The following is an 11,457-nucleotide window of genomic DNA, read 5'->3' on the forward strand; positions in this document are numbered from 1 at the left end:
AGTTGCGGAACCGAACCCCGTCGTAAGTCGAGAAGTGACTGTATTGACTAATGCAGGCATTACTTTGACCTTAAACTGCAGAATGTATGTATATATTATATATTATTAAATATATACTTATAAATAATATATAAATTTAGAATTTATCAAATTTCTATTTATTAAAATATAAATAGTTTTACATGTAACATACAAAATTCATACAGGATAAATTCATATGTTGCAAGAATGCTATTATTCCTCAACAACAATCAAATGAACAAAATGATGAAACAAAAGTAATGAACATGAAGTACTGAACTTCAAAATTATCATTTGAAAAATCACTGGTAAGATCGTTGTCATCAGAATCTTCCTCACTAGAATGTTTTTGTATGGTTGAAGCAGATGATGGTTTCCAAGTGTAACATTTTATCATTGTTGCTTTTAAGAACTCAATTTTGTAGTTTAATTTTTATTAAATTTAATTGCAAAAAAATACATTCAACTGCTGCACTTGAATGAGGAAGCAATAAAAACATTTATTTACTGCCAAAGTAGAAAAATATAGAAATATAGAATTAAAATGAATGTTTTGAAGGGTACTAAATTGAAAGGAAAGATATTAGGATTTCATAAATAGTACTAGAAAATGGTGTTGGGTATCTTGGTACTGAAACAAGTAAAAAGGTATTAGATTAGTACAAAAGTACTAGGTGAAACAACACTGGTGCTGCCTTTGTAGCCCTGATTCTGTTACCCGGTGTCGCTGCTAGAGGCGCTTCAATCTAGTTTTGCCGTTCCTTCCACTAGCTCTATAGGACAAACTTTCTTTGCATTTGGCAGGATTTTCAATTTTTGCACACATTAGCCCTTGACAAAACAGTAATAATAAGCATGCCATTATCAAAACACTATACATGCTAAGCTAACATGTCAGAGTACAAATTGATCTTAAATTGATTATAATTGATTCAAGATCAATTTGTACTCTGACATGATCATGAGCAGGTAATTACCTACTCAGAGTGCTATGTGCACATTCTTTATTTTCTGGACACCCCTTGTATTAAAATTTTTACCTTCCTGACTTTTACAGAATATAACATAAGGAAATTTTGATACTCCATGAGGAAAATCAAAGAAACTGTTACAAAACTGTGTATTTGTGTGTCAGCACCTATTTTGCATTATATCTCAGGACTAGACGAATCTAAAATTCTGAAACTTTGCAAGGTTATTTCTATATATGAGGCATTGATACTATTAAATTTTAGTGAGTAAAGATCAGGGGATGGAGAGATAAAAGGGGTCATGTGTCATATTCTGAGTGGGGTCAAGCTTAATGAAAATTTTATTGGTTATTTATATTTACAATTTTTTAAAAAACTCGCCCATCCTCAAAAATATTGCCTTTTTATAAGAATTAATAATAGAAAACTTATTTTAAAATAAAATCTTATAACAGATGGTACCATAGAATTTTAGCTTTGAGCTGATGTCTTAGAAAAAATATTTAGGTTTAAAAAACACTATTTCAAATATTTTTCTGTGCATTCAAATAATATGATTTCATTTGATTTTTCAATAGTATTAATAAAAGGAAGAAAAAATAAATAACTTTTTGTAAGTTAAACAAAATTCCAATGTAAACTTTTATGTCCTGTTATGTCAGTAATAATATAAATTGATTAGCCCAAATTTTTTATTCATTACATAGCTAATTAAATGATATGTTTGAAAACTGAGGTTTGACTGTATAATTCATTCCTAAAAGTTGTTCAAAAACCAATTTGTTCTAAAACTGAAACAAATTTTCCCATAAGAAACAATATAAAATGATTATTATTGACTTATTCCAAAACTGTGTCTTCTTTTAATTATTCTTTACTTCACAACTGGACATCTTTAACATCACTTTTTATTCAAGAATATCTTACACACTGATATGCATTTCAGGCACATGCCCCTCTTCCGTCGGCTTTTTCTTTAAGACATTTAGTAAAGAGGTGCTAACTAATACACATCCTTTTTTAAAATACATATATTTACAGTTAAAATTTCTCGACAGTGTACTGAACAACTTCTGTCCTGACACTTCACTGTATGAGGGGTGTATGCCTGAAACACATATCAGTGTATATGATATTCCTGAATAAAGAGTGATGTCAAAGTTGCCCAGTGTCTACCTATGCACCCAGTTGCAAAGTAAAGAATAATATAAAATGAATTAATCTGTTCCTGACCACCAAAATAAAGTTTTTTTTTTACTTTTTTAGCTGTATTTCATGCATAAAAATGCCTACAAATGCAATGTAATATTATATTAGTAAATTTTTGTTATTTAATTTGACTTAAGTACCTTTATACACAAATTCTTGGATGCCATTTATATTATGTGAATATCAATTAATGTGGTTTTTATTAATTAATTTGATTTAAATTCAACTGGGCAATGTACTGAAAAATGGTGGTAGTATTTTCCTTCATGTTCATTGAAACCTAATTTAAATAGCAACGTCGTGTTTTGAGGTCTAAGGCGATCTCAGCACCGCTAACTTCTGAATCAGTAGTCCTGTCGTTGATTGGTTAGGCCAGGCATGGCCAACATATGGCCCGCTTAATGAATTTATGCAGCCCTCGATTAATCTTTCAATATTAGCTAGTTAACTTCCAATAATCGGTCAAATGGATTTACGATACTTCTTTATTTTTTAAAAAAATTCCATTGTAGAGATTTACAACTTTTGTACTTGTCTGTGAGATAGTGCCAGAATTAAAAAAAAAAAAAAAAGATAAATTTTAAAATATTAATATTTATCATAATGTATGTTAGACAGTAATTCAAGATATACAGGTGATATTCAATTTAACTTAGTAATTTGTGTGCTTTGCTAGAAATATAATACTAATATATTTAAACATTTATTTACTTAAATGAATCATTTTTGTATTTAATATTTTTTAATTTTAATATTTCATTCAGCCTGGGGGCAAAAGCTGTTGGCCATGCCTGGGTTAGGCCATTAACTTTCTTTAAGATAGTCAATTCCTTTACTTTCCTATCTGTATCTCTTTAATCAGTGGCCTGCTCTTGCTGAATAGCCTGTTCGACAACCAGGGCAAATATGAATTCGAAATTACTTTTCGAACAAATTGGTTCACAAACTGGAGTCAATACAAGATTTGACTGTATTTACAATTCATCATTATAAAAATATATATAGTTAGTGATATAACTTTGTTAGATAATTCTAAAGAATATCTATTGAAATTAGATTATAAAATTCTTAAGTACTAATCTTTCTGAAATCAACTATTCAATAAAGTTTATTATGTACCTCAAAGCCCTGTTACCGGTGTGCAATTAACATCAAAAATGAAAAATTAACTTTTTTAATTAACTTAATTTTTTGTTTTTGATGTTAATTGTACACCAATAACAGGGCTTTGAGGTATGTAATAGATTACATTCCGGTGCTGAAAAAGTGAAGTTATTTGTTAGCAAAGAAACAGGTAGATATATCACTGATAACAAAACTAATTTAATCAGAATATTTCTTAAAATTTTTCATGCCTATTTTTATATTCAACAAATTTAGATAAAAAATTTTATTGATCAATACATAGAAAATTTTTGTTAATACCTCTGTCGATATTATAGTAATTATTTTTTTTACCATTACAATTTAAATTATTTTGATTTTTATACTGTAACTTATAACAATAAATTTCTGTTAAAATCTTTTAAAAATTATGTGCTAGATTATCAGAGTTTAGGATTTCTAAATAAACTTAACATCTAAAATCATGATTGGAACTGTATGATGTTTGATATCTAATAGTAACATTAACAAAATTTGTTGCTAATCTAAATCAAATTAAATTTTCTGTTTATGTGATGGAAATCTATATGTGTGGGTGTCATTAAATTTAGTCTTTTTTTCTCTCAGCTTTTTGGGAAATTGATCTTTCTTTTTATCTATATGCCTTCCTATAAATGTCTTTCTTTGCATTTTATAGAAAAATTAACGAAAACTCAGAAATTTCCTTCAAATGACAACAAAAGTTTATTTAAAGTTTATCCTAAATAATGATGTGCAACTGGCTAAAATCAGTCATGATGATGTTACCATTTAATCAGTCTCTCTCTGCTCGAAAACTGATAATTGGGCTACAGTTTGAAAACTGCAGACATGTAAATTTCCATTGTCTGTTCTTCATTTTACAAGTGAAATTAGTTATAAAGAAGTTGAGACCAGATATGGAAAACTTAGAGACCAGAGGCCCAGATTAATTTTTAAATTAAAATATGATTAAAATCTGCAGTCTGGCATTGTGATAATGTCACAGTAAATAATTAAGATATTTTAGTTTATTGTTTCCAATGCAGAATCTTAACACATGAATATTTTTTAAGTATTTATTTTAAAAAATCTTATTATTATTATTATTTTCCCATCTATATTCAGAGTTTCTTTAAAATATAAATAATACCTCTGGATATATTTCATTTTAAATTGTTTTGTTGCCAATTGGTCTACTAAGAAATACTCTCATCATCATTTGACAGAAATTTTTTAACCTCTGTAAAATACCATGGAAGAAGTCTATACAAAGATAATAAAATAAATTTTATTTTAATTTCATCATTTTTCTTTTGATCATCTCTTATGCAATTCATGACAATAGAAGAGAAGCAATTATTCAATGTATATAGTTGCCAACTACCACGTTTATTGATGTTTAACAAAACCACATATAGTTTTCAAACCCATTTGATATTTTCTTAAGATAACTCGAGCATCACAGGGTACACTGGCTAGTTGATTATTAATAATCATAAATAAAATAAAATATATATAATCATCATTTACTATCAAATAAAGGTTGCAATGTTAAGGTCAAAGGTCAAATAAAGAAATACTACAATTTAATTCTAGCATGTTAAGAAATCGTTCTGTAATAAGTTTAATATTTTAATATGGTGGCTTTTGTTTTGATTGGTATTTTTCAATAATATAAAATATTAAAAAATTAATTTATTAACATTTTTTTTTGTTGATTTTATATGTAGTAAGACCAAAATCAATAGCGTTGGATACTAAACCAAGAGAAAAGATAAGCAATGGTCCTGTTGAACAAAAAAAATCAAGTATGTTAATAAAAACTTTTATATATCAAGAGTACCTAATAATTTATCAAAATTTATGTTTAGTAGTTTGTAAGATTAATTAGAAATAAATTTAAAGCTTCGTAGATTTAAATTAAATTTCAAGTATTACATATTAAAATATTCATAGAATCTCAAACTGATGGTGATGAAAGTACACAGGAATCAGATCCTTTACTTCCAGAAAAAGAAAGTCCTACCAAAGAATTGAAAACAGGAGAAGGAAAAAAGAGTGATGCTGCTGCTCGACCCCAAACGCTTCCAAATATGACCGACACAGAAAATCTAGTAAATGGAATATGTTCTCCAAGTAAGTTTTTTTTTTTTTTTAGTAATTTTGAAAAAAATTAACACACACTTCCAACTTACAATGTGGCACAGCTTGGCCTATGTGACCCTTGCACCAATAAACACCAACAAACCAACCAACTTAAATACACAAAACAAATAATATTAGTAATTGGTTTGAAATTTGAATGCTTTTTGTATGAATAGCTTGCCAGCGTCATCAACCTTTGACCTCACAGACCACTAATCTCACAATTTTGAATCCCATGGACCCACTGTCTCGATTATTTTTAAACAATAGAATAATGATCATAAAAGTTCCATTTTTCTTTATTAATATGAAATTAACTTGTTTAATTATAACAAATTAGTGTGAAGTTTGTTGCTGCAGGTTTGAAGTAAGTTTATGGATTCTTGGCTCTTTTCCATGAAGGACGACACTTGCACTCACATTACTTTTGTTGACTATTTATTGATAAGTCATTTTGTGTTTGGTTTAAGATTTGAATAATAAACCCCCAATGAGTGAGAAAAAGCAACCAAGCATTTTGTATTTCTTTCATAATACTTCGTGTAACCTTAAGTTGATCAATGTCCAAATTTCTCCACAGTCTACCAGTTGGCAACTACTAAAATAGTCAATGAGATCATTAGTTGATTTTGTTGTAAATCAGATATCTTATACTAACGAATAACTTCCATAGTTTCATTAATGGCCATTATCATCCACAGTAATACCAGGCTTATTGTACCAAAATAGGAATTTTTTCTTGATAAGGAAATCATCAACATTTATTGATTCATTTTATATGGGGAATGCATTTTGTACCATTTTGTCCCTCATCAGCCCCTATACAAGTTATATATTGTCAATCATCATGCATCCTTTCAACAAATGAATATACATAGATAAGAATCCCACTTACACTGTTTGATGATGACTAATTTATGAACAAAAAACAAAAAAATTTGGACATTTGGAAAGAGAAAAATATAGTCTATGATTTAACTGTAATTGTGCTAATGCACCTACCAGTGCATGTAGGAGAAACTGGTAGAGAACTTAAAATTAGAATAAAAGAATATATTGCAGCAATAAAGTACAATAACAATTCCTCTGCAGTAGCAGAACATTATTTTTAGTATTTTAATTGTGAAATAGTTAAAGATTATTCTCAGTTTTAAAACAAGTAAAAACTACTTTGACTTAATCCGACTTCGAGGAACGATACGAGTTTAAACGGACGATGTTTCCACTGAAGAGGCTTAATTACTAAGCGAAATGCATCTGGAATATATTAATTGTAAAAAGGAAAGCAGAATTAAAAAACTGGTAATAATGAAAGACTGAAGTTTTTTTCATCATTGATTCGTCCATTTAAACTTGTATCGTTCCTCGAAGTCGGATTAAGTCAAAGTAGTTTTTACTTGTTTTAAAACTGAGAATAATCTTTATTTTTAGTATTTTATTAAGTATACCAATCCCATTGTTTTAATTATTATATTTCACAATTGTTATTGTTGCAAAGATTCTGTTGAAAGAATTAAGTAAAAAACAAAATAGTTGTGCTTTGGAACTGGAAATGATTAAAGTAGAAAATGCAAGCTGAAGGTTTAACATTTGTTGTTGTATATTAAAAAAAAAATTGGTTATATTGTTTTTTAAACAGATAAGAATTCCACTTACACTGTTTGATGATGACTACCTTATCTACGTATATTCATTTGTCTGAAATGATGCATGATGATTGACAATATATAACTCGTATAGGGACTGATGAGGGACAAAATTGTCCAGAATGCATTCCCCATATAAAATGAATCAATAAATGTTGATTTCCTAATCAAGCAATAATTCCTATCCTGGTATAATAAGTCTGATATTACTGTGGATGACAATGATTCTGTGAAACAACAACCAGGCATGGAGCAAATACAAGAATAGCTTCCACTCAAATACTTAACTGTACATGAGTAACTACAGATTATACAAGAAACTTTTATTAATCTTGATAACAATCAGTTTTGTTTATATATATATATATATATATTTTTTAATAATATAACCATGCTGCTTACATTATATTAATGTTTCCCATGCATAATGTTTTAATAAGTTTATAGGATTTTGATCATAAAAAGAGTGTGATATATAAATACCCAAATTTATGATAAAATGTCTGTTTTTAATTTAAAAAAGAAATAGTTTATATATATATAACAGCAAAAATGCCTTTCCATCAAATTTACTTATTCTCATTTACAGGATTATGATAAAAGCATTGAAAATACTCACTTCATAGAACATTTTCATTTTCCAAGACATCTGCAGACTTTCTGTTATCAGTATAAAAATAAATATAAAATAAACAATTAATTCATAATCCTCCTAGTCATCACTTGCGGAACAAACTTTGCATTTTCTTTCTCTTAACTTTAACGATGTAAACAAACTGTAGATGCTCTACAGTGAATCTAACAAAATAGAAATTGAAAACTTTTTAAATTCTAATTCTGTTTATTTTTCTAAAATCAGCTTTGTCAGTTTTTTGGAGAAGATTAATACCATGATGATATATTAAACTAATGATTTAATTTTCCAATTATTATATGATGTAATAAACAAAGTGGCATTTCAATAATATATTACATCAATGACTTATTTGCCTATAATTATTTAACTCGTTAAAATTTTTTTACAGAATTGATTTGAAAAATATCATTTTAATTTGTAACCGCTTCTTTCTTTAGGCCCTCCAGTCCTCCGCCCTAAACTGCCTAATCGACCAGTGCCTCTCACTACAGTTAAATCCCCAGAAGAAGTTACTGGAGTTAGGTCACCTGATCCAGCCACATGGACAGTTCCATTAGAAACTGGTAAAGGATTACAATGGACTGATGGGAAGACACCAAGTAATGATAATTATTTAACTTAGTCAATTCAGAATAATTAACCCTTTTGTTAATCCATGCTTAATACATAAGAATTTTATTAAATTTAAGGTTGAATTTTTGTTAAATAAACTAACTATTAAAATGTATATTATAAACATTATCCTAAATTGAATAATTTCTAGAGAAATGTATATTCATAAGTGAATTTGCCTATATCATGTATATCATATAGTTAAAATGAATTTATCTATGTTGTCATAAAGTGAAAATGCCAAACTAAACGTTAATAATGTTAATTTTAATGACCTTGACCTATTTTCTGAAAGCTGGAAATCAATTTTAAATGTTGAGGTTAACTTAATTAATTTGAAAAATTCCTAATCAGGTATAAAACAATTCTTGTATCAGTATAAGAATGAAAATTATCAAGAACTGTATCAATATTTGCAATTTGTGTATCACAATACTAATTTAAAATACTCTATTTTGCAGCATTGTGCTATGGTAAAAAGGAATTGAAAACTTGATAAAGTGCTGTAGAGAAATAATATAACATGCTATCTTTATCTTCTGCAACAACTTGATATCAACTCATTTCTCATCAGTGTTTGTTAGTAGTTTGGATATTAGTTATTTTGTAGATACATAGTTTCAAATTATAATTAAATAATACTCCTGACTTAATCTTTTTAAGTTAGAGTTTGTAGTTGTTTGACTTCCAAAATGAAGTCCTTCAAATGACTTATCAGAGAGATTTGTATTTCTCTAGAAATTTCTAGATATTAAGGAAGTTTTCTAATTTCAAATAAAGTATGTATGATTTTATTATGAATTTTAAAATTAAACGAATTTATTCTGTATACGTCAAAATCTAAAACTTTAGAGGAAATATTTAAGATAAGTGTGTGCAAAAGGGTTAAATACTGTTACTTTGACCAAAATAGTTTAGTTGTCAACACTTTGACTAAATGTGAATTACAAAATTTTGGTTTGTTTAGGTGGTGTCTCTACAGGAGATAGCATTGCTCCATAGAAAAGGACTGTTTGCCAAGGCACCAGTTATTTATAAACTAGTATTCTTCAATCTTACAACTCAAGACAGGATTGATGTAAGAAAGTTCATTTCCAGATATGCAAATGACAAGAGCAAAAACAAAAATAAATTTTTCTGGATTTTTAGTTCCATGTATTTTTCAATAATTGATATTTTCCATGTGGTATTTTAAGAAAATACATGCAAAACATTTAAAAATTCAGTCAGTTAAGATCATAAGTTAGCCTTGTTAAATGAAATATCAAAAAATAAAAAAAAGGTGGTTTTGAAAAAAGAAATTATATAAATATATATATATATATATACAAATTGAAACTTCTAAAAAAAGGAAAAAAGGAAACATTTTTCAAATTTGTATAACAAAAAAATTAATAGCAAAATTTAATTTTTTGTCAATATGTCATTGCGAATTAAAAACAAAAAAAAGATATGTAATTTGGTTTGAAATTTCTCATATATCCTTCCAAGAATGAAACGTTATTCGTCCTGTATATTTTATATAAGATATCATTGTACTATGTTATTGTGTACTGCATATCAGATATTTTTTAAATATTTTGCTAAACTGCCATGATGATATAACCGACCAACATAAAATTATTTGGCAGGGGTGTCAAATACTGCTATTTTACAAATATCATTCTGAAAAAAACCATCAATCATTCTCTGCTCAGAATTTATTTTTTACACACATTTAATATTAATCTACTTACTTTACAATATTAAGTTATGTAATTCTTTGAAAACACACAGCAAATTAATAAAAAAAATAAAGCAATAAGAATGAATTTTATATAATTTAGTTTTTTGACACCCCTGCATTTGTTTACTGTGGAAAATTTTCAATTACTATAAATACATTTTTCTGTTTTCAAAACAAATATATAGTAATTTACAATTCTGTTATATATCAATTCCTAAAGCTCAGGGAGTGGATTTTATGGAGGATAAGTTGAATTTGATGAAACAAGAATTGATTCTTGTAATTTTTTCACTATTAGCAAACAGATTAAAGGCTTGGAAAAAAAGAAATACTTCCACATATACACATACACACAAAAAAACACACACATACACATACAAGAAGAAGACTTTGTGATTTACAAAACAAAGAAATACTTTCTGCAAGATAGGAAAATTGCTTAAAGCTAAATAATATTTAATGCAAAAAAATAAACAGATTACAGTTTGCCTCTACAAAGATGCTGATTGTATTGCTTGTAGGATTGATTAAAGAAAATTAAAAAGCTCATCACTTGCAACAGGCAACAATTCATTCCAAATGTACTTCCTGATAAAAAAAAAAAGTTTAAGTCTATGTTGAAATACTATACTGCATTTGAGCAGTGTAGCACTTAATGTTGCTCATCACTTAACAGGTAAAATTTATTGTGTGGTAATTATGTTTTAAGTATGGTAAAATTATTTATTCATGTATGAACAATCTACCATAGATGAATGTGATATTTTAGATTCTTTGTATATACAGGGTAATTTTGTTCATAAATGCTATTTCTTTTTTGATAGATTTTTATTATTTTTATGATAAATTGTATTTAAAATAGTCTTATAGTTAAAAAAATTTGAAATGTTTCAACTTGTTTCTTGTATAAGACAATAAACTTTTCTATGCTTACAGCTTTGTTAAGTGTTCATGATTTATTTTAAATACATAAGATGTAATTATTTTTAATGGATAAGCAAAACCAAATTTATTTGCCGACTTAAAATAAAATTCACGACTTACAAAAATGACAAAAAAACAGTTTCAGCTTAAAAAATGTAGTAGTAATGATTTCTGTTCAGTAAAATATTTTAAATCACATTAATTTCACACAAAATCACACATCACAAATAATTTTTATTCTCTCAATCATTTAGATATGAGAAATTCTTAATAAAAATGTAATATATGTATAATTATATCCTGCAAGATTTTAAAATTATTACATATCCATGCTGCACCAATGATTTTCAATGTAGCCACTTTGATCTTGCCATAGGTGCCAATATTTTATTTACTGGTATCCTATGTAATTATTATTGTTGATATAATAATATAATTTTT

General features: G+C 27.2%; 1 protein-coding gene across 4 annotated transcripts in view; it reads left to right on the forward strand.

The window, feature by feature from the left end:
- Nucleotides 1–11,025, forward strand: part of LOC136976439 (nuclear protein MDM1-like) — a 63,662-nt gene extending 52,637 nt beyond the window's left edge. For 2 of the 4 annotated variants that reach the window (XM_067271711.1, XM_067271714.1), the window contains 4 exons: nt 5,057–5,134; nt 5,283–5,462; nt 8,192–8,353; nt 9,334–11,025. In XM_067271711.1, the coding sequence (XP_067127812.1) occupies nt 5,057–5,134; nt 5,283–5,462; nt 8,192–8,353; nt 9,334–9,368 (455 nt within the window). In that variant the 3' untranslated portion in view covers nt 9,369–11,025. The remainder of the gene's footprint in view (nt 1–5,056; nt 5,135–5,282; nt 5,463–8,191; nt 8,354–9,333) is intronic. The other 2 variants (XM_067271712.1, XM_067271713.1) reach the window with 2 other exon arrangements.
- Nucleotides 11,026–11,457: the final 432 nt, after the last annotated feature.

Source organism: Centruroides vittatus, unplaced genomic scaffold (genome assembly GCF_030686945.1).
Source record: "Centruroides vittatus isolate TY-2023 unplaced genomic scaffold, ASM3068694v2 contig_400, whole genome shotgun sequence".
NCBI lineage: Eukaryota > Metazoa > Arthropoda > Arachnida > Scorpiones > Buthidae > Centruroides > Centruroides vittatus.